The sequence below is a fragment of the Talpa europaea genome (assembly GCF_964194135.1).
Source record: "Talpa europaea genome assembly, chromosome: 4".
NCBI classification, from domain to species: Eukaryota; Metazoa; Chordata; class Mammalia; order Eulipotyphla; family Talpidae; genus Talpa; species Talpa europaea.
Window position 1 is genome coordinate 29,109,726 of NC_140070.1, and position 23,999 is coordinate 29,133,724.

Below are 23,999 nucleotides of genomic sequence, written 5' to 3' on the forward strand. Positions count from 1 at the left end.
TACACACAAAAAAATTGAAACATATAAAAATCTGATTATAAAAGGCAGTGTATAGTTCAAGCCAGTACCAGACATACATATTTATTTAAAAGTACAAAACCATTTTATACATCATCTGGGAGCTTCTTTATCACCTAAAAACAAAATCAAAGCAAAAGTTGGGCAATTCAAAATCAGACAAAAATCAACAATGTCTCACAAAAATCAAGGGCTACCTGAATTTCACTTACAATGACTGAGACAAATAAAAAAATATATATACTACATGTATAATACTATATATATACTATATAGTGTATATATATTCCCAACTATAATCTACTTTATTATGAGAAAAGTTGGTGAAATTTATAAGTAACACATTCTTTTCAGGGCATAACTACTACCTTTAAATAGTTAATTATTTAGTATAACTGTATACCTAATGACCAACACTTACATAAATCATTAAAAATCACATTAAAAATCTCTTAATTTGTTTGTGTCTATTTTTTGGATATTGGACAAGTTGCATCTTGCCAACTTCAATAACTTTTTAACTATAATCAAAATCTTTCAGTTTTCAAAGTAATAATAAGTTAAAAACCAAAATTAACAGGCAACTATAAGTCAGAGACACTGCAGGGGAGAGGGAAGGAGGGGGATCAAAACAGGGAGGGACGAGCATAAGAGACTATGGTGATGGTGCAAGGGTGAATTGTGAGAATTATATGGGGACTACACCTGAAAGCATACATTGTACAAAAAGGAAGAATGATGTTTTTTATATATATATATGATATTTTAATATATATTCAATATATAATATAGTTAATATTTATATATTATATATGCAACTAAAATTATGTATAATATATAATTATATATATTTCATATATAAAATAAAAAATCTTTTGGTTTTCCAAAAAAATACTAAGCACTTGATTTAATATACATTTGATATTTTCTTTTTTTAATAGAGGAGGCATGTTTTATTTATTTATTTATTTGTCTGTTTGTTTGTTTTGTTTATACATGCACTGGGTACAGTCAGAAGCGCGGGAGGGTGAGAGAATTCACCAGAGCCAGAGTGGGGAGCAGAGCAGGCAGAAGGACTGAAGTACACTGCTGAGGGGAGCAGCGGGCGGCAGGAGAGGTCTGCGCGCCATGTGGGACCCTCCTCCGGTGCCCGGGGAGCAGCGGGGATAGAACCGGTGGCGCAGAGGCCGCAGGCAGCTTCGCAACCCAGCGCTCAACCGCTGCGCCACTGGGGAGGCCCTACATTTGATATTTTCTATATATGCTGTTATGTTAGAGTCATGCTGGGAGGTACCTAATATTAATCAGACTTACCTTTCTTAATTCAACCACAACTTCATTTCGTTGTCTTCTCATAGTCTACAAGAAATTAAACAGAAATATTTTAAAAAATCATCTCAAATATAATCATCCAGATGAGTGAAGAATGCATACATACGAAGGTATAAAGATATACTGCCAAAGTTATGTAAATGTGTAAAATGACAATAAAAATTTTTCTTCAAAACCCACGTAGAATATAAAGCCCCAAAGAAATTAATCATCTAAAGAAAACATTTTGATGTATATTCACTAAACTTTTCTTCTAATTACATAGATGTACAGTAAGTCATAATTTATTCACAGTAAAGATAATATTTAGATGATTTTCTTTGTCTTGCATTTATATTCTCAAATATTGAATATTTGTGAAATTATCAATAGATTCATTCAGTTTTCAGCCATACTGCTTACTAGCTTTCTCATGCCTAAGTTCCCTCACCTATGAGTACAATGAATACCTCTTTCATGGATTACTAAGATTTAAATAGGTTAATATATGTAAAGTGTACATGGCAGTATGTGAGCTATAATGATCTCTACTTCTGCTGTTTCCTCAAATTTTAATGCTCTGCCTTCACATCTGCAGGGCTTACTTCCATCCTCTTTGAGCCTTTCAAATATCACCCCCATGGTGAGATTATTCCTTTTCCTCACCATCTAGCAACTCTCCATCTGGATACCTTTTATCCTACTTCTCAATATTAGTTTCTGCCATACCATTCATCACATTCTACTATATATAATCTTATTTGCGGGCCTCCCTGGTGGCACAGGGGGTTAAGCAATGCACTATGAAGCAACCTGTGGCCTCTGCAGCATAAGTTAGATCCCCGGCTGGCCAGGGAGCAACCCACATGGCGCAGCAGACCTCTCCTGACTCGCCCACTGCTCCCCTCAGCAATGTAGTTCAGTCAGTCTGCCTGTTCTGCTCCCCACTCTGTCTCTGGTGAATCCTCTCACCCCCGCATCTCTGGCCTGTACCCCAGCTCTTGGATACATAAATAAATCTTTTTTTAAAAAAAAATCTTATTTGCCTTTTGTGTCCCACCTTCATAACATAAATCTTCTATATAAGGAATAACAAAGAATAAGTATTATTCATTCCCAAATGCATTGGCTAATCTCATATGTGCAGAAATCTTTACTTCAATTTTTGACCAATTTACCTTATCTTGAAGTAAAATTCTGCAATCTGATGAGTTTTGGTACAGATATGAATTTTAAAATCAAGACTCAATTTAGAAATACTAATTAGGTGGCAAAATAGATAAAAAAAATCGACCAATTATTACAATGAAGAATTTCAACATTCTTTATCATTTAATACTGAGTCTTAGAAAATAAGAAACAGAATTTCTTTTTTTTACAAAGAGGGAAACTGAAGCTTAAAAAATTAAATTAATTGGCCAAGGTCACACAGCTAGTAGACAGCCAGGATTATTCAGAGAATCTCATACAAAGCCAATAAACCACTAAGATAAATTTATTGTACCTATATCAATGATTATTGATATATGAGGACCTGCTGCTTCCATTTTGTCATTCACCTTAGGTGTTTTGTATCTCTTTTCTTTGTTCTTCTTTTTGCCTACCTTTATAAATTGGCAGTTTCCCATTAATTATGCTCACTTTTTTCTTTATGTTTTTGTCAATTTACTCTAGATTTGTGCTTTATAGTTATTACGAGGCTTACATAATAAATCTCAAGATAAGCCAGTCCCTTTTATGCTGATAGAAACATATTTTTTTTTGTCTGTAAAGATGCCACTCTTTTGGTTATCCCAGCTTATTTATCTATTTATTTATTTATTTATTTTAATTTATACAAGCACTGGGTACAGTCAGAAGCATGGGAGGGTGAGAGAATTCACCGAGCCAGAGCGGGGAGCAGAACAGGCAGAAGGACCTAAGTACACTGCTGAGGGGAGCAGCGGGCGGCAGGAGAGGTCCGCGCACCATGTGGGACCCTCCTCCGGTGGCCGGGGAGCAGCTGGGGATCGAACTGGCACTGCAGAGGCTGTGGGCAGCTTCGCAACTCAGCGCTCAACCGCTGCGCCACCGGGGAGGCCCAAAGATTTGAAAATTTTTGTCACAGAGCAAGAAAGCAAGAATTTTCTTCTCTTGAGAAGAAGTTATCAGCTTCAAGAGAATGCGGAATTAATTAGTACAAAGACAGCCTATGCCCCAGTGTGGCAGTATTTACCATGTTTTTATTGTAAAAAGCAAATGCCTTAAAAGTAGTTATAGATATTTAGATATTTTCAAGTAACAACTCCATCTCCAAATCAAGGTTTTTATTTCTCTGGGGTCCCATGAAAGGGGAATGTAAGGCTTCTTTTCTAAGTCTTTCCTTATCTTAAAAAGCTGGGTTTTTATGTACTACTTGCAAATGTAATAGTTGTAAATTCACATGACTTACTCTGATGCAGTAAGCTGTCAATTAGAATTCCAAAAGGCTGCCAAACTGGCCAAAGGCTTATTTATAGGACAATGAGCTATCTAAAAGGACAAAGGCTGTAAAAGGGGGTTGGGGGCTGAGGGGTGTCTGGAGAAGAAGAAAGGGGACTGAGCTGAGGGCAGAGTTGAGGCAGATCACCCAGAAATTTTATAAGTATCGTTTGCAACAGTTAAAAATTTCTAAATTCAGGCAAAAAGGGAAAAAATATTATCAAAAAATTCAAATAAAATCTTATGGAACACAGAATGCTCTTTCTAGCTAAAGGGAATGCAGTTATTTTATTTAACAAATAATTACTATGTATCCATCACGGTATGTGGTTTTAGAGATTAAATACTTTCTCTGCTCTAATGGGATGTAGGGCTCAGTACTTTCTTTCCAATTAATGACTATTTAATTTTGAATCAGTGATCACTTAATTTATGCTGATTTCAATTTACTTTTACTAATGTGTAACTTTTCTTTAAAACTTTACAAACTTAATTTATGATTGTAATGCTAATATATTGTATGAAATTTGAACGTATAAAATTTTCTTGAGTAAAAAGTTAGGTTTAGATGAGTAAGGATTCGATTAATCTCACTAGAGAAAGATATTTAAAGAAAATTTTTTCTGAAGTTAGTCATTCATACAAAGCATAGCGAATATAATACTTTGATTTTATTGCACCCAAACCATCATTCATACCCTAGGAATGTTAATACTTTGGTAATAGTACAACAAATAGAAAATTAAAAAATTTAAATTAATTAGGCAGGAGATCTTTTGTGGATTGTGGTATGAATGATAGCTCTGAAAATTTACTAAAAATCACTGGGTTGTACAGTTAAAATGGGTTAGTTTTATGCAAGATACATTCTCAATAAAGCAATTTTTAAACAAGCTACATACACAACAGTCATACATATCCTCCCCCATAACAGGGTTATACTGTATTATTCAATAATTCACATATTTCTTTTCTATTTCTTCCTCCTTTCACTTATGCTTGCAAATCTCTCCAGTAGCAGCCACTGTGGTACTTATTTCATGCCTTTGCCAAATGGTATGTATGTTTAAAATTGCACATAAATAACAAAATCCAAGTTCACATTTATGACAATGAAAGTTTTAAGTACTTATTATTAAAAGCTAATTCACACTGAATTTACTTGAGGAGATACTATCTTTCAATAGTAGTAGCAAAGTTCTAATTCGTACTACCAGTGAGGAAAAGTCTTAATCAAATCAAGTTCTTACCTCTCTAGCCAGTAAAGATTAATGCAGATTTAATATAAGTAAAAAGAAATTTCAAATTAAATTCAGAGTGTGAGACCACATTTAACCTTGGGGCAGGTTATTTGATCAGTTTTAAGGAATAATTCTAATCTTGAGGCCATACTTTAAAAGGAGCCACATCTAAATTATAAGCACTGAAACTTAACTAGTATATAATTTCTTAAAATCACAAAAATTGTAACAAACTTTTAACAGCTGCTAATCCCAAGATCGGGGGTTACAGTAGAGTTATACTCTGTATACTTAAAATGCAAATAGCAAAATATACTAAATTTAAAAGTCATACATATTTGTTTGGAAAATAAAGTTAAGTAGAAGAGGGAAATGTTGATTTTGCAGACTTTCTATATTCACCTATCTTGTAAAACAGCCACATGAGATGAGAAAACACATGCATACAAGTATGTCTCCTCCCAATGAGTTACTATCATATAGTTATACCAACTTTACAGTCCCAGCTCTACTTATGATTCATACAATAGCCTTTTATGTAGCAAGTTAACACATTTAGGGGCATGAATTTCCTCATCTGTAAAAGTGAGGGGATTTAACAGATTTCTAAGACCTTTTAACCCTCAAAAATTATATCAAATTTATTAACTTTAAAAAACAATGACACAAAATATTTAACTATTTGTACAAATTACTATCCATAGCAAAAATTTCTATGCTAAGAATCAAAATTGTAAACATTGAAGGGTTATTTGAACTTTCTCACTTTATGCTGCAATGAAGAAAAAGAGATGGAATTATTTAACTTGTAATAGTTAATTTCGTTAGTGAAGATAATTACCAAATAAATACTATATGTGTGTAGTGGTGGTGGTGAGGTGGTGTTTGGAGGGGGAAAAAATAGGTTAAGAAAACAAACAAACAAACAAACAAAAAATGAGCATAGGAACTCCCTGGTGATGCAAGGGGCTAAGCACAACATTGTGAAGCTGTCAGCAATCTCTGCAGCACAAGGTTCCATCTCTGGCAGGCCAGGGAGCAAGGTAGCCACATGGCACAGCAGACCTCTCCAGTCTAGGCTGCTGCTCCCCTCAAAAGTGTATTTCAGTCAATCTGCCTGTTTTGCTCCCCACTGTCTCTGGTGAATCCTCTCACCCCCCCGCATCTTTGGCTTGTACCCCAGTTCTTATATAAATAAATCTTTAAAAAAAAAAAAAAGAAATGTGCATAGATTTGGTGAGGTACCTATAACTCCTATACATAACAAACAGGAAGCAATGCAAGGGTAACTTTTGGAATCACATATTGAAAGTGATCAAGACAACTTATAGAGAAATCTGTTATAATATGAGCAAAGGGGAAGGAACTACATTCCCTTAAAAGAATTAATGTACAAGGGATTGATCAAATGCTAGCAAGAATAATCATTACTGGGCCTCCCTGATGGCGCAAGGGGTTAAGCACCGCACTAAGAAGCAATCTGCAGCCTCTGCAGCAGAGTTCGATCCCAGGCCAGCCAGGGAGCAACCCACATGGCGCAGCAGACTTCTCCTGTTGTGCCTGCTGCTCCCCTCAGCAGTGTATTTCAGTCAGTTTGCCTGTTCTGCTCTCCACTCTGTCTATGGTGAGTCCTCTCACCCTCCCATGCCTCTGGCCTGTACCCCAGCTCTTGTATGCATACATAAATCTTTAAAAAAAAAATCATTACTTTTCAAGTATTTTGAGTACTTCATTATTAGAAATAAAACTTCAGGAACTGACTGAATGACAGGTCGAACAAAAAACTCAACACACAGAAAGACACGGAGAAAAACTGGGGAAAACATGAAATGAAATGAGATTCAGCCAAACTAAGAAGTCAACAGAACCCAAGCTGCTGAAGAAATCTGATTTCTCTGTTTATCTGGTATATTCTCAGAAGAAAAAAAAATATTTTTTTCCATTTACAAAGCAGTATCAGATTTAAATTAAATATGAACAGCAAGTGATTAAGGGATTTTTTTTATGAACATAATTCAAATTCATAGTTTTCTTATGGAAAAATTTACACAAATATCATCACAATTTTGTAACCAGAAAGAACCGAAATTATTTCAATCTCATTTGATAGAGAAAGGAACTGAGGTCCGGTAACTTACCTAAGAATAGCAAGATAGATTCCCTGGCCCCAGTCCAATGTTCTCTATATGATATCACTCTATTTTTTCATCTTATGTTTATTTTTGTTACATAGCTTTCAAATAAACTGCTTTTCCTTTCCCCTCAGTATTTATTTTCAAAATATTCTCAAAGCTTTTTCTTTGTGAACTTATATTCATAGAATTTATATTCAACATTGGCGAGAAAAAACTTCATTAAAAGGTAATTATTGATTACTAAAAGCATCATTTAAAAAGCACAACTCTAGTTATGCTCACCTATGAAACTGATATGCACATCTACCTAGAAGTCATTCATTCACCCAACAAATGTTTACTGACTACCAGCAGATGAAAACAAGTTGTTCTCAGTGCTAAGGATACAGGGAACAAAAGGACAAAAATCCCTTTTTTCATGAACTTACACTTTAGTGTGGGGAGACACAATAAGTACAGCTAAAATATAAAGTGTGTTAGACAGTTACAAATATTACAGAGAAAAATATAAAGCCGAGAAGGGGATATTTTTAAGTAAAGACCTTAAGATGGTAAGTGAGCAAGTTTGTGGACATCTGGCAGAAAGTATTCGAGATAGAGGGATTAACAAGTAAAAAAAAGGGAGAAAAATGAGAGACAAAGGAAAGCAATTAGTCCAGGGTAGGTGACATGCAATGAATAAAGGAGAGTGGGATATGGATGGCCACTGTAAGGATTTTCAGCATTTATTCTTAAATGCAAAGGTTTTGAACAAAGGAGATGCACTCTGATATAACAGAATCATTCCAGCTGCTGTGTTGGGAACATAAGTAAAAGGTAATAGTTTGGACATAAGACAATAGTCTCCCTAGAATGAAAGCAGTGGAGATCATAAAATGTGGATTCTGGATATATATTGAAGATTGATCATAATCAATCTCCAGTGTTCCAATTTCTCCACATCTTCATCAACTTTTTATTTTCTACGTGTATTTTTTTTTTTTAAAGATTTGTTTGTTTATTTATACAAGCACTGGGTACAGTCAGAAGCGCGGGAGGGTGAGAGAATTCACCAGAGCCAGAGCGGGGAGCAGAGCAGGCAGAAGGACCGAAGTACACTGCTGAGGGGAGCAGCGGGCGGCAGGAGAGGTCTGCGCGCCATGTGGGACCCTCCTCCAGTGGCCGGGGAGCAGCCGGGGATTGAACCAGCGCTGCAGAGGCTGCGGGCAGCTTTGTAACCCAGCGCTCAACCGCTGCGCCACCAGGAAGGCCCTCTATGTGTATTTTTTTAAGTATTCATCCTAATGGGTGTGAAGTGGTATCTTGTGATGGTTTCGATATAAATATCCTTGCTAGTGATGCTGGGCAACTTTTCATCTGCTTGTTAGCCTTTTGTATATGTTCTTCAGAGAAATGTGTATTTAAATTCTTTGCCTATTTCAAAGTATGACACTTTTGTTGTTGTTAATTACTGTCGAGTTGCACAAGTTCTTTATATATTCTGGATATTAACTACTTTTTAGATTTACAAATATTTTCTCCCATTTCATTGGTGCCATTTCACTACACTGATTATGTCCTTTGATGCAAAGTTTTTTATTTAATTTTATTTTATATATTTTTCACATCATTTTTGCGCAATGGATGGATGCATTTTCATCTTGGTTATAGTCCCCATACAATTCCCACCCCCTCCTTGTTTTGATCCTGCTCCCCTCATACCCCCCTAGTGTGTCTCTCTGGTTTATAGTTGCCTGATGATTTTGATTTTTACTTTATTATAGTCTTTTTCCTGGTCCCTTATTTAGGTTTTCTAAATTTCTGCTATGAGTGAGACCATCCGGTATTTTTCTTCTTCTTTCTGGTTTATTTTGCTGAGCATGTTCCCTTCAGCTCCATCCATGTTGCTGAGTTTATCTTTTTTGATTGTGATGCAAAGAAGTTTGAAAAGTTTGATGTAATCCAATTCACCTATTTTTTTTCCTTACCTATGTTTTGGGTGTCATTTCCAAAAAATCACTGTCAAATCCAATGTCTCACAAATGTCTTTTGTCTTGTTTTCTCCTGAGAGTTTTACTGCTTTAGGTCTTATTACATTTAAGTCCTTTATGCATTTGAGTTAATTTCTGTGTATTATGTAAGAAAAAGATCCAGCTTCATTCTCTTGCTGGTGGATATCAAATTTCTCAGTGTTGTTTGTTGAAAGATTGACTCTCCCTACTGGATGGTCTTGGTATCCTTGTCAAGTCACTTGACCATATATGCAAGAGTTTATTTTTGAATTCTCTATTCTACTTCCTTTGGTCTGTCTTACTTTACCCTCACAGCACACTATTTTGACTACAGTAGCTTTGCGACAAGCTTTGAAATCAGTATGAGACCTTCTTTTTCAAGATTACTTTGGCTATTTGGGGGTCTATTTAGATTCCATATGAAGTTTAGGATGGATTTTTCTATTTCTACAAATCAAACCACTAGGGTTTTGATAGAAAACTCATTATCAATCTCTGCGGGTAATATTAACATTTAACTATTCTTCTGACCCATGAACATAAATGTCTTATAATTTATTTGGGTCTTTTAAAATTTCTTCCAGCAATGTTTTGCAGTTTTCAGTGTAAAAGCCCTTTACAATGTTGGTTAGGCTTATTCCTAAGTATTGTAAATGGCTGTTTTTTATGTTTTTCAATTTCCTTCTCAGGTTGTTTCATGTTATCATTTGCTAATTTTATAATCTGCAACTTTGTAGAACCATTTATTGTCTTGAATTTTCTTTTTTTGGTTGGAATCTTCAAGGTTTTCTACATAAAAGGTTTTCTTTAAGATTTTCTACAAGCTACCTGTAAACAGATAATTTTACTTCTAATTTGAATGCTTTTCATTTCTTTTTCTTGCCTGATGTGTCTAAGACTTGCGGTGTTACACTGAACAGACCTGATGAAAGCAAGCATGTGTGTCCTTGTTCTGATCTTACAGGAAAAACTTTCAGTTGTTCACTTCTGAGTATGATGTCTGCTGGAACTTTTAAAATATGATGCCTATTGCATTGAGGTAGTTTCCTTTTTTTTTTTTTTAATCACATAAGGGTGCTGAATTCTGTCAAAAGCTTTTTCTACATCAAGAGAATCATGTGCTTTTTGTCTTGTTCATGGTATACAACCCTTTTTATTTATATGCTCCTGAATTCAGTTTGCTACAGTTTGTTGAGAATTTCTGTAGAGATATTGAGCTGTAGTTTTTATACAATGTCTTTAATACCAGGTGATGTTGGCTTCACAGAGTTGGGAAGTGTTCCTTTGACTTCAGCTTGTTGTTGTTTTGAAAAATTATGAGGGGGATTGGTGTTGATTCTTTAAGTGAAACCATCTGATTCTGGATTTTTCTTTGTAAGGCAGTTTTTTTTTGTTTGTTTTTTTTTGGTGGGACCCTCGCCGGTGGCCGGGGAACAAACCGGTGCTGCAGAGGCTGCGGGCAGCCTCGCAGCCCAGCGCTCAACCGCTGCGCCATCAGGGGAGGCCCTGATGTATTTAAGTATTGATTCAATCTCCTTACCAATTACAGATCCAACAGATTTTTGATTTCTTGATGATACTATCTTAGTAAGTTATATGTTTCTAGGAATTCATCTCTTTCATCTAGGCTGTCTGATTTGTGGGTGTATTAAGTCATACATATCCTTTAGCAATACTTTCTGCTCTACAAAACACACGACAAGCATGAAATTTATCTTATATGAAGGAACACCAAAATGTGAATAATAAAAGTAATAGTTCAATAAAGAAATGACAGACATGAATCGGTATGACAAAGGAAAACTTAACTGAGGCTTGGAAGCTTACATTTAACCTAGAAATACAAATTAAAAAATGGCAAGGTAAAGGAAAGACTGAAAGGCGTTTACAGTAGAGATTCACTAATAGCAAAAACAGAAAAGTAGAACTGAATGTTAAGGGACAGGTAGGCTCCCAAGTCTGAAGGAGATGAATCTGAGATGAAGTTAAGTGGAAGGTAAAATTATAAACTAAAAAGATAATATCCTGTCACACATTTTAGTGTTTGCCCTTTCACTAGCACATTTATGCAGAAAATACTCAAATATCTGCTAAACTAGACTGAAAAACTGAAAGACAACTTATTAAGGCAGTTTGACCCTGAATTAAAAAACAGGAATCCATTAAAGGTTTCTGAGTTGAAAAAGTAGATATAGCAATTATGTTCTGCAAAGTTTACTGATTTGCTTTCCAGTGGTTCTCATCTGGGATGGTTCTGTCATGGGGAACATTTGGAAATTTGTGGAAATAATTTTGATAGTTACAATTAGGTAGGAGTGTGCTACTGAGATCTAATGGGCAGAGGAGGGTAAGGGATCCTGCGAAACACACGGTTCCCCACTACAAAGAATTATCTGGCCTAAAATATCAATAGCACCAGGAGTAAGAAACTCTGCTGTATTTTACTATGAGAACCCAAAATAAGTTCAAAAATATGTGCACGGAAAAGGAAAAATCCTTATTAAAAATAGACCTACAATATGATTCAGCAATTCCACTCGTAGGTATCTACCCAAAGAATGCAAAGATACTACTTTGAAAGGCTATATGCACCTCTGTGTTCACTGCAGCCATATTTATAATAGTTAAGTTTTGTGAACAACCTATCTGCCCCAAGTACTGATGAATGGGTTACAAGATATGGCATATTTACACAATATTTACTACTCAAATGAAAAAAATCAAACAAACAAGGATGAACTCTTGGGCCTCCCCCGTAGCACAGCGGTTGAGCGCTGGGCTGCGAAGCTGCACGCAGCCTCTGCAGCGCTGGTTTGATCCTCGGCTGCCGGCGAGGGTCCCACATGGCGCGCAGACCTCTCTTGCGCAGACCTCTCTTGCCCCGCATATTGCTCCCCTCAGTAGTGTATTTCGTCAGTCTGCCTGTTCTGTTCCCTGCTCTGGCGAACTCTCTCACCCTCCTGCGCTTCTGACTGTACCCAGTGCTTGTATAAATAAATAAATAAATATATATATATATATTTTTTTTTTTTAAAAGGGAACTCTTGCTGTTTGCAAAAACATGGATGAAACTGAAGGGGATGATGCTAAGTGAAATAAGTCAGGCAGAGAAAGGCAAATATTGCAAAAAACAAATCAAAAAACCCTAGAAAAATCTGACTAAAAATCTGAGGCTACCAGAGAAGATAAAAAGAGGAAGGGAGCATCAATGGATTATGGTGGTGGTCGTCTATGAGTACCTTGGTGGTAAGTGTGGTGTAGTTTCATGTAACTGGGGAGGTAGAAGTCTGTATTTCTGAATCAGGTACAATGCTGTAAAACCAGTATTACCTAAATAAAAAAATTATTAAAAAGTACCTCCAAAATTAATAGTAGTTACGATTATGGAAGGTTGTTTCATTTTTCTAAAAAATAGTTACAAAGACAAGGACAGTACCATTTCAGAGAAAAAAAAATTTTAATTTTTCTTTTAAGTTATATTTAATTCCCTCAAATTACTTAAGTGTCATGTATCTGAGCCAGACTTGGTGATGAGAATTAGAATACAGTGGTGCACAAACTAGATGGGGTCCACACTGTAAGGGAGCTTATAGTCTGATGGGAGAAGTTAACACTGATTAAATACACTAACAAATTATAATCAATGCTTTTAAGGAAAATAAAGAAGGGGGTTTTAACTTTCAGTTAGCCTGCTCAGAGATAGAAATATTAGAAATTTGAAGTATGAGAAATAACCAGGCAGGTGAAGGAAAGGTGATGAATGGGTTGGGGAAGATATTCTGACAGTAGAGCAACATGTGTGAAAGGCCTGAAGAAGAGTGAACAATTAATGTGTCAGAATTAGAGGAATTAAAAGAAGATGAATGACAGGATACTAAGAAAGATTTTAAAAAGTGAGAGAGGTACAAGATAAAGACAGGAACCAGATATGGTTAAGTCTTGAAGGTCTTAGTAAGAAGTTTGGAAGCTACATGAATTGAGAAGTTACTGAAGTAGAAGAGAGATATGATCTAATTTATTTTTTATTTTTATTTTTTATTTTTTTAAAGATTTTTATTTATTTATGGGTACAAGAACTGGGGTACAGACCACAGGTGTGGGGGGTGAGAGGATTCAACAGAGACAGAGTGGGGAACAGAACAGGCAGAGTGACTGAAATATACTGCTGAGCGGAGCAGCCGGTAAGGCAGGAGAGGTCTGCCCTGCCATGAGGGTTTCTCCCTGGCCAGGGATCGAACTCATGCTGCAGAGGCCGCGGACTGCTTCATAGTGCAGTGCTCAGCCCCTTGTGCCACCAGTGAGGCCCTAATTTATTTTTTAAAAGAACTATGCTGGTTATTATATGAACTGGAGAAAAACAATAGTAGAAATAAAGGCAACCACTGCAGAGATGAGATGAGGTCATAATGATCTGCCCCACATTTCAACAGTGAGTAGTAAAAAGTTAACAGAAAAAAGGAAGGCGTGACATTAACTAAATAATGTACTTTACAACCTTTTCTATGAGAAACTTGCTTCCAGGGATGCTGCTGCAAAAGCAGTAAAGGATGTTGTTATCATGTGACACCCCTTTCCCTTCCTCACATCACAGCTCACTTGATGGGGGGGGGGTGTGGGGGAAGGCACGATTCAGTTATAACAATCTGCTTCAGCTTTGGCAGGGCTTATTAGCTCTTTAACATAAAATTACACAAAGACTAAGACAATCAGTATCTAAAAAATAAAGCTTAGTGACTGAGTCAGCAGCTGGCAGAGCAATAAAGGGAAGATTCCTCCTAAATTCCTACCACCAAGACAGTCCTTCTTAAGTACCTTGGAAAATCTAAGAATTGGTTCCTTAACTTTCCTAATACCACCACATTATCTGACCTAATCTGAATTAGGGTTATTTCTTACATTCTTTTTTTTTTAAAGACTGATTTATTTATGCATACAAGAACTGGGGTACAAGCCAGAAGAGCGGGGGGTGGTGGTAGTGGTGAGAGGATTCACCAGAGACAGAGTGGGGAACAGCACAGGGAGACTGACTGAAATACACTACTGAGGGGAGCAGCGGGCAAGTCAGGAGAGGTCTGCTGTACCTTGTGGGTTGCTCCCTGGCGTGGGATCAAACTCATGCTGCAGTGGCTGCGGATAACTTCACAGCGCTAACACTTAACCCCTTGCGCCACCAAGGAGGCCCCTATTCTTACATTCTTAAAGACTTAATTCAAACAAGTACTTAGTAATAATTTACAGATACTGAGACTAAAAATTTTATTATTAAGCTTTTCTAAATGTGTATAGCTAAGGGACTGTAATTCTAGGTCTTGTAATTCTAAAAATCAAGTTTTTCCCTAAATGTCAAGGTACGAGTTACTAGACACAAAACATTTTAGGATACCTTTCCCTTCAAACTTGAAGTATATAATTTATTGTAAATTTGAGTTTAGGAAAGAAAATTAAGGAACCAACTACAACACTAGTTCACAGTTATTGAGTATTTGCACAGGATATATTTAGAGCAGGGTTCTGAGAGATCCTTATACGATGGAATATAAACTCCATGAGAACAGTAACTTAGTCTGTGTTAGTCATCATTGCTCTTTCCTTTTTTGTTTACAACAGAACCTTGAACACAGAAGATGAATAAATATTTGCTGAACAAAGGAATTCAATACAGGACAGCAGACAATGAACAAGAGCTGTCAAGAATTCACCTGTGGGCCTCGCTGGTGGCACAAGGGGTTAAACAATGCATCATGAAGCAATCCACAGCCTCTACGGCACCCGCCAGTCAGGGAGAAACCCACATTGTGCAGCAGACATCTCCTGTCTTACCCACTGCTCCCTTTAGCAGTGTATTTCAGTCAGTCTGCCTGTTTTGCTCCCCACTCTGTCTCTGGTGAATTCTCTAACCCCCCCGCATCTCTGGCCTATACCCCAGCTCTTGTATGCATAAATAAATAAATCTTTAAAAAAAATAAGAATTCACCTGCGACCCATATGTAGTGCAAAGTTGTCAGTCTCCATTTACTCTGAGTTAAGCTTGGGTTTTTTTTCTGTCTTTTTAACCTAATAGCTCTACTGAGATTATTAACATACCAGACAATCCACCCATTTAAAGTTTACAATTTGCGGCCTTCCCTGGTGGCACAGCGGTTGAGCGCTGGGCTGTGAAGCTGCCCGCAGCCTCTGCAGCATCGGTTCGATCCCTGGCCACTGGCAAGGGTCCCACATGGCGCGTAGACCTCTCCTGCTGTGCCCACCTCAGCAGTATATTTTGTCGCCTGCCTGTTCTGTTTCCCGCTCTGGCTCTGGTGAATTCTCTCACCCTCCCATGTTTCTGACTGTACCCTGGTTCTTGTATAAATAAATAAAAAATAAATCTTTAAAAAAAATAAAGTTTACAATTTGGAGATTTTTAGCACATTCATAAAGTGTACATCAATCACCACCATCTAATTCCAGATCGTTTCCTTTACTTTTCTTGACCACGAAGAGTCCCATACTTACTAGGAGTCATCCCCTTCCCCTGCCTCTGGTCCTGGCAACTACTGAATCTATCTCAATGGATTTACCTATCCAGGCATTTCATCTAGATGGAACTATAGAATATGTAATCTATTTTTAACTGGCTTTCAGGAGGCATAATGTTTTCAAGGTTCATGCATGCCATACAGCATGTAGTAGTAATTAATTCCTTTCTGTGAAAAACAATTTTCCATTGTACGTATATACTGCATTTTGTTTATCAGCTGAAGGACATACGGGTTGTTTCCATGTTTTGCCTATTATGGCTAGTGCTGCTGTGAATGGTTATGTGCAAGTTTCTTTGCAGACATTTATTCCCAATTCTTTTGGATTAATACCTAAGGAGTGTAATTGCTGGGTTACATGTAATTGTTTAACTTTTTGAAGAACTGAGCTCCAAAGTGGCTGTACCATTTTACATTCCCATCAGTCACATATGAGAGCCCTACTTTATCCACCTTCTCACTAACAGTTGTCATTTTCTTTAGAGTCATCACAGTAGGTATGAGGTGGTATCTCATTGTTTTCCATCTGAATTTCCCTAGTGACTAATGACATCCACCATATATGTATTTGCTTATTAGTCTGAGTTAAGCGTTTTCATCATTTAAAGACACTACTATTACTATTGTAAGTCTGGCAAACGAGAACTGGGAAGTTATTCAAGACTATGAGAAAAAATATGAACACTTAATAATTTGAGAAAATAACCAACCAACAATGAACTCAATTCTACAAATATACTTAAAATGCAACATACTTTTCCACGTTAACATTCAAATGGAAATTAAGGAACCAGTCCACATCTGTACTGAATGTAGTGCTTTCTAACTTGTCTTCAATAGGCTTTTTTCTTCATTTCTTCTTATGCTAAGAGACCACCCCTCATTCTTGGGGCAAACCTGTGGTTTAAGTGGAGGTACTGAAACTCCTTCCCAACTGCAACAAGTGGTGGGACATGTGGCACATGACCCTGTGGCAAGCCAATCATAAAACCATATTCCTCTGACTACAATGATTAATTCAGGTATAAGCATGCAATCTAATCTTGATCCATCAGAGACCTCCCTAGATTTTTACTAGAACGCTCATAATTTATACCAGCTGCTACCCTGGACTCAATGGTTTATATGAGAGCCAGATTCCCCAACTATACTTAAACCAATTTTAGTTGAGACTCTGTTCAACATAATATAAAAATCAGCTCTTTCAGCCTAAAATTATTAGACCTTTCAGTACTAACGTTATGGGAAAAGAACTTAGGGTAACTTTAAAGCACTATTCTACAGAGAGTCAGAAAATACAGGGTGCCATATTTACTAAGAATCAAGATTTCGGGCCTCCCTGGTGGTGCAGCAGTAGAGCACTGGGTTGCAAAGCTGCCCGCAGCCTCTGCAGTGCTGGTTCGATTCCCAGCTGCTCCCCGGCCACCGGAGGAGGGTCCCACATGGCGCGCAGAACTCTCCTGCCACCCGCTGCTCCCCTCAGCAGTGTATTTCGTTCCTTCTGCCTGCCCTGCTCCCCGCTCTGTCTCTGGTGAATTCTCTCACCCTCTCGCGCTTCTGACTGTACCCAGTGCTAGTACAAATAAATCAATCTTAAAAAAAAAAAAGAATCAAGATTTTAATTATTTGAAAATCATTTAAAAATGAGTTACCAAAATATTAACAATTATTTGACTATAGTCACTTACAGTTTAGTGGTTTAGAAAAAAACCACTAACAGCTGCAAGTGTTGCTAATGAGGACCAGGGTGAATATTATGCATAATAAAACAGACAGGATCATTTAATACAACCAAGTAGAGAGTACTTGTAGGGTTTTCAGACTATAACTAGTATAACTAAATAAATCTATGTATTACCTACATTAAGGAACCACAAAGATGTGCTACTAAAACTAAGACAAGTATTAAGAGTAGATAATGGGCAATTAAAGTTTTCATTAAAGAACTGGAAACAGGGCCTGCCTGGAGGCACAAGGGGTTAAGATGCAACCTATGAAGCTATCTGCAGCCTGCAGCAAGAGTTCGATCCCCAACCGGCCAGAGGGCAACCCACATAGTGCAGCAGACCTCTCCTGACTCACCCGCTGCTCCCCTCAGCAGTGTACTTCAGTCAATCTGCCTGTTCTGCTCCCCACTCTGTCTCTGGTGAATCCTCTCACCCCCCACACACCTCTGGCCTGTATCCCAGTTCTTGTATGCATATATAAATCTTAAAAAAAAAAAAAAAAAAAACTGGAAACATCATTTGCTTTCTAATATTAAAAAAGGGTCTATCATCAGATTATGAAACACCACATTATCTAAGGACTCTGACTTTTATTCATAAAAATCTATGAAATTTCAGATTTGCCAAAATGCAACACTGAAAGTATAATCTACACTAATTTTACTATAAAATTTAGGATAAAAGTGAGAGTTAACCAAACTTTGTTCAAACTGTAAACAGCAATAGAAAAGACCTTAAAGCTTTATTTTTAAAAGTTTAGCATTTTAGGGCCTCCCCGGTGGCGCAGCGGTTGAGCGCTGGGTTGCGAAGCTGCCCACGGCCTCTGCAGCGCCGGTTCGATCCCCGGCTGCTCCCCGGCCACCGGAGGAGGATCCCACATGGCGCGCAGACCTCTCCTGCCGCTCGCTGCTCCCCTCAGCAGTGTATTTCAGTCCTGCCTGCTCTGCTCCCCACTCTGGCTCTGGTGAGTTCTCTCACCCTCCCATGCTTCTGACTGTACCCAGTGCTTGTATAAACAAAACAAACAAATAAAATAAATAAATAAAAACGTGCCTCTATTAAAAAAAAAAAAGTTTATCATTTTAAGTAAACTAACTTATGCATTACCAGCAAATGCCTATGGACCTTAAATTTTTTTTCATTACAGGTAATAGTGTGAATTAGAGCTATTTTATGGTTAAATCTACATTCCTGTGAAGAAACTTTTACAGTCTACACAAAGTATTTACTAAGTTAGTTACAAGATGGAACTATAGAAATGTAGGGAGAAATTTGTAGCCTTGTGACAATTTGGTTGATGTATGCAGGATAAAGTAGGCTTTTATACTCAGATGGTAATAAAGGGAAAAGAATGCTTTTCCCAATTCATGTGATGTGCGCTGGACTATGGCGCACAGCGATACAAAGGGAACTGCAAACAAAATGCCACTCTGAGAGGGAACATAGGGTTATTTAAATGTAATGTTTGATGAAGCAAACTGGCAGAAATAAAAAGGCCTCCATTTACTCTTCATATGCTTGGTACTGTCAAGTATTTAAGTATTTGATAAAAACCAAGGCTCAAATCCAGGTGTCAGTGACTCCATAGTCCATGTTCTTTTTTTTTTTTTTTTTTTAATAGAGGCATGTTTTATTTATTTATTTGTTTTGTTTGTTTTGTTTATACATGCACTGGGTACAGTAAGAAGCGTGGGAGGGTGAGAGAATTCACCAGAGCCAGAGCAGGGAGCAGAGCAGGCAGAGGACTGAAGTACACTGCTGAGGGGAGCAGCGGGCGGCAGGAGAGGTCTGCGCGCCATGTGGGACCCTCCTCCGGTGGCCGGGGAGCAGCCGGGGATCGAACCGGCACTGCAGAGGCCGCGGGCAGCTTCGCAACCCAGCGCTCAAGCGCTGCGCCACCGGGGAGGCCCATAGTCCATGTTCTTTAATGGTGCTATCCTAAAGTCTTTTAAGAACCTTTATTAATAAAAAGTGACAGTAACCTGTAACAGAAGTAACCGACAACCAAAAACAAAGATAATGAGTTGTCAATGGGCCCCTATGAAGACAGAGAATTGTTCAGAGGGTCCACACTGAAATATTATCTTCATAATATTTTTTTCATACTTTTAAAATTATGTTAACATTTACACTATAACACAATGTAGTAAAACTGCAATTGCTTTAGATGGACTGTGGGTGCTTTGGTGATAGGTGTGGTATAGTAACAACACATGAAGGGTGAGAGCCTTTACTTCTAAACACAAACGATGTAAACCAATGTACCTCGATAAATAAATAAATAAAGGCTGGTGCTTTAAAAGCAATGTCTCCAAGCTATATTAGTAGCCATTCTGAAGTACTTTCATACTTTTTCCTGTCTCAAGGAAAAAGTATTTGTGTGATTGAGTTGAGAACTGAAGAAGTCCCTTTTTTCATGGAACATCATTTTTATTTGAAAGGATGACTGACAGACAAATTATGGTTATTGCCAGTGTCTGGCAGATGTTTTCACAAAAAAAAAAAAAAAAAAGAAAAGAAAAGAGCAAAGTGAGCTTATGGCTTCATGGAAAATAACTTACAGTATTTGTTGTTAATGATAAAATTTGAGTTTTCAATGAAAATAAGAACTTTGGAAAACTTGTACTGACCACAGGTGAGCATGAAAGATTCCCAGTATTTAAGATTTTTTTTTAATGAACTATGTAGAGACAAAATGATAATTGTGATTTTTTTCCTGAGTATAATAAAATGTGTCAGCACTTGGAAGACCTGCATAACTCAGTGAAGTTAACAGTTTCTAAATGATCAATACATGATGTTACAAAATTAGGTAAAGGTAAAAGACACATTCCAAATGCGAGATAGACCAATGGATTTTAATTTAACAACAGTAAGAAATGTTCACTGAAGTGGCTTCAGATTCCACCCTATCATTTCTGGAGTTATGGTATGGAATCAAAGAACAATTTTCATAATTATCCGAAAAGGCTATTAAAACATCCCCCTTTCAACTGTCTATCCATGACGATGTGAATTCAGAAATAGATATGAGAATCCAGCTCCTCTCATGAATCAAACATTAAATATACCTGAAAAAATGTGAAACATGCTCATTCTTAGTTTTCATTAGAAATTTCTTTATATCAAGTAACAATTATTTTTATGTAAGCTAGTATTTGTTAAAAATCTTAGTTTTAACTTATAAAATGAAAAATATTTATAATAGAGATCCATAAACAAAACTCTTTGAAGGTCCTTAACAATAAAATGGGTCTTGAGCCTCAAAGCTTTGAAAATTTCTGGGGGGGGGGGCAGCCTTAACAAGCACATTTGTACCATCCTTACTTTTTTTTAAAGATTGTTTTTATTTATTTATTCACACAAGAGCTGGGGTGTAGACCAGAGGTGTGGGGAGAGGTGAGAGGATTCACCAGAGACAGAGTGGGGATCAGCACAGGCAGACTGACTGAAATACACTGCTGAGGGGAGCAGCAGGCCAGTCAGGAGAGGTCTGCAGGGCCTTGTGGGGTTAGTTCCCTAGCTGGGGATCGAACTCATGCTACAGTGGCTCGGACAGCTTCACAGTGCTGAGCCTTAACCCCCTGAGCCACCAGGGAGGCCCTGTATTATCCTTATTTAGTAGGTACCAGCATGAAGACCGTTTTCACACTGATGTATAAAAAAAAGGAGATTTCCGGGGCCTCCCTGGTGGCACAAGGGGTTAAAGCACAGCACTGTGAAGCTATCTGCAGCCTCTGCAGCATGAGTGTGCTCCCCAGCTGGCCAGGGAGCTACCCACATGGCGCAGTGGACATCTCCTGTGTAGCCCACTGCTCCCCCCTCAGCAGTGTATTTCCGCAGATCTACCTGTTCTGTTCCCCACATTGTCTCTGGTGAACCCTCTCACCCCCTGCACCTCTGGCCTGTACCCCAGTTCTTGTAAGCATAAATAAATAAATCTTTTTTTTTCTTTTTAAAAAGAGCGACTCCCTTGGTCCTGTCTTTTACTAAAATTAAATGGAAAATACAGTAAATGAATTATATCCAGAGCTCAAAGTCCACAAGTGATGCACAATTTCCAAAAATCTCCATGGAATAAAAAAGTAAACACTGTATACTTATAAACCATGGACTACGCTAGGTGCTTTTATATATTACCTTTTCATCAACATTAAGATCTGTACTATGGCTGAGAGAAATTAAAGAAAAGTAATATGGTGTAACATAAAAAGTACAAACTACTTTGACAAAAGTGAGTTAAAATCAGTCCTTTGCATGTTATGCTATCAAATGACTTAACTTGAAAGATTTTTCTTGTTTAAAAATAGTTCCTGATTATATGATTGAGAGAAATGAAATTACAACTAATAGCATATATGGCAGATGCTCAAAGTTAGTTCAAGCATACTTCCCTCCTTTGTTCTAAAGCTAAATCAGTGAGTACCAAAATCATCATTCAAGGTAGATTTGATGACAAGCTCTCATTTCATTATCACAGGCCTCAAGTACATGACTATTGCTCAAAAAAAAAAAAAAAAACACTTAAAAATATTTTAAGGATCTATGGACAATATCAGATATTAGGGATCAAAGTTTAAAAACTGCCTACACTATTTTCTGAAGTACTTTCATTCTTTTAAAGCTAAATCATTCCTACAACTTTTTCTAAGTTAACATGTATCCTCATCTGACACACAGTTACAAAAACACAGACATTTTAATATCTCTAAGAAAATTATCAATGAAGCAATTCTTTAATTGGTTGTCCTATAAGCCAGAAAAGCTGGCAGGAAGCACAAAAACAATTCTTTAATACCCAACCACATTTCTATCAGATATTTCATATTGTCACATGCTTGGACTATTAATTGAAAAATTAGACAGTAGTTATTTTAAGTACAGTAAATATGTTCCAAGATTCATGATGAGAGAGGTCAGTGTCTAAAAGTTAACAAGACTTAATAGCTTAACAATGCTTTTCAGTTTAACAAATCACCAAGGTTATTTCTAAACAACAACAAAACAGCTGATCAATTTGTTAAACACTTGCTTACCGAGCAACTATTTTTCTGTTAAAGTTGACTTCATATTTTATGTTGTGTGGATGATCACTAGTTTCCATTTATGTAGTATTTTAATATTTAGTGTATGTTTTTTCCATAAACTTTTGTTTTTTAAGATACTTTTCTAACAAAACTTAGCCCTATTTAACCTGGATATTCTCAGAATGTCTACAAAAACTATCCAAGTTTATTAGAAAGTCTGTTAAGAGAATTCCCCCACTTTTGTAAAAACAACCTAGATGAGCTTAATTTGTTTTATTCTGAAGAATTATTTTTTTTATTTGAAGTTTGGTCACTGCTGTTCATGCCTTGTATTTTATGTACCTTCTATGTGTTACTAATCTCAAACTAATAATGGTGATCCTCTCATGCAAGAATCCAAGCCCTGAATATCATCTGACAGTTCCTGTAAGTTATTTTAAATGGATATTGACATATGCTTCTTTGATGCTTTTGTCTTTCAAGAAGTCAGCATAACCACATTTTGGAGAAGTCAGAATGGTAAAATTTTAGGAATGAGTATCACATTGAAAGCTATGAATCAGTTTCAACTTCAATACTTAGAAATTATTACTTTAGAAAGGTCACTAATTCCCTATTTGAAATTGCCCTTCAGTAAGCAACTATATACCTCTGTATTAAAAACCTTCCCAATTAATTGTAAATTCAATGTTACCTTTAGTTACAGATGCACAGAGAAAAAACAAAGATTCAATTCAAGTAAGAGAATCAATTGCAAAGAAGTATGTTAAATCCCCTTATCTCCCTCAAACAGAAAAGTTGAGTGGTAAAATGCTCAAAGTCTGCCAGACTTCTTCCTAACATTAACCTATTAATCTTCCCAATACTTTTGAAGCAGGCATCAAGTGCCCCTAATTTTATAGATGAAAAAACCATAAAGCTAACTGATTCTCCCAAGGTCACCAAATTATAGATTAAACGAAATTCTAGGACTTTACACTCTTCATCATTTTGAATGCATGATAGATCAAGCCAGAAAATGCTATAATTATCTCACTCTAAATGCTATCTTGTGTGTGTGCTGTCCAATAAGGTACCCACCAGTCCCATGAGGCTATTGTTGCTAGTCCAAAATTCAGATATGCCAAAAGTGTAAAATACAAACAGGATTTTGAAGAGTTAGTATAGAATAATATAAATATCTCATTAATTTTCTTTACAGTGAGTACACGTTTCAATGGCATTTTTATAAATAAAATTTGTTAGACAGCACTGGTTCATACTTTTTTCCAAAGACCTCCCAATGAAACAGATGTCATCATAAGACATAAGCCAAAAAGCAGTATTTTCCTAGAATTTCTTGTAGCACAACATAGCCACATTTACAGGAAGTAGGCATAGACATATACATATAATTAATAGATACACCAATGAGGCCATTCTATTGTTCTGTAAGGAAAATACAAGATGTTCCTATCTCATTACATGCATACATGACTTTTGAGTAATAATGAGAAATTATGACTTTCTTTCAGTCATGTCATTTCCTCAGATGGAAAACTGAAAATGCTCCTAATCTACATACAGGGTTA

General features: G+C 36.8%; 1 protein-coding gene across 1 annotated transcript in view; it reads right to left on the bottom strand.

Annotated features, from left to right (window-relative positions):
• Positions 1-23,999, bottom strand: part of KPNA4 (karyopherin subunit alpha 4) — a gene marked incomplete at both ends in the record, with an annotated part of 52,658 nt that overhangs the window by 26,257 nt on the left and 2,402 nt on the right. Inside the window, one exon of the mRNA XM_084231545.1 lies at positions 1,333-1,377. Coding sequence (XP_084087671.1) covers positions 1,333-1,377 — 45 coding nt within the window. The remainder of the gene's footprint in view (positions 1-1,332; positions 1,378-23,999) is intronic.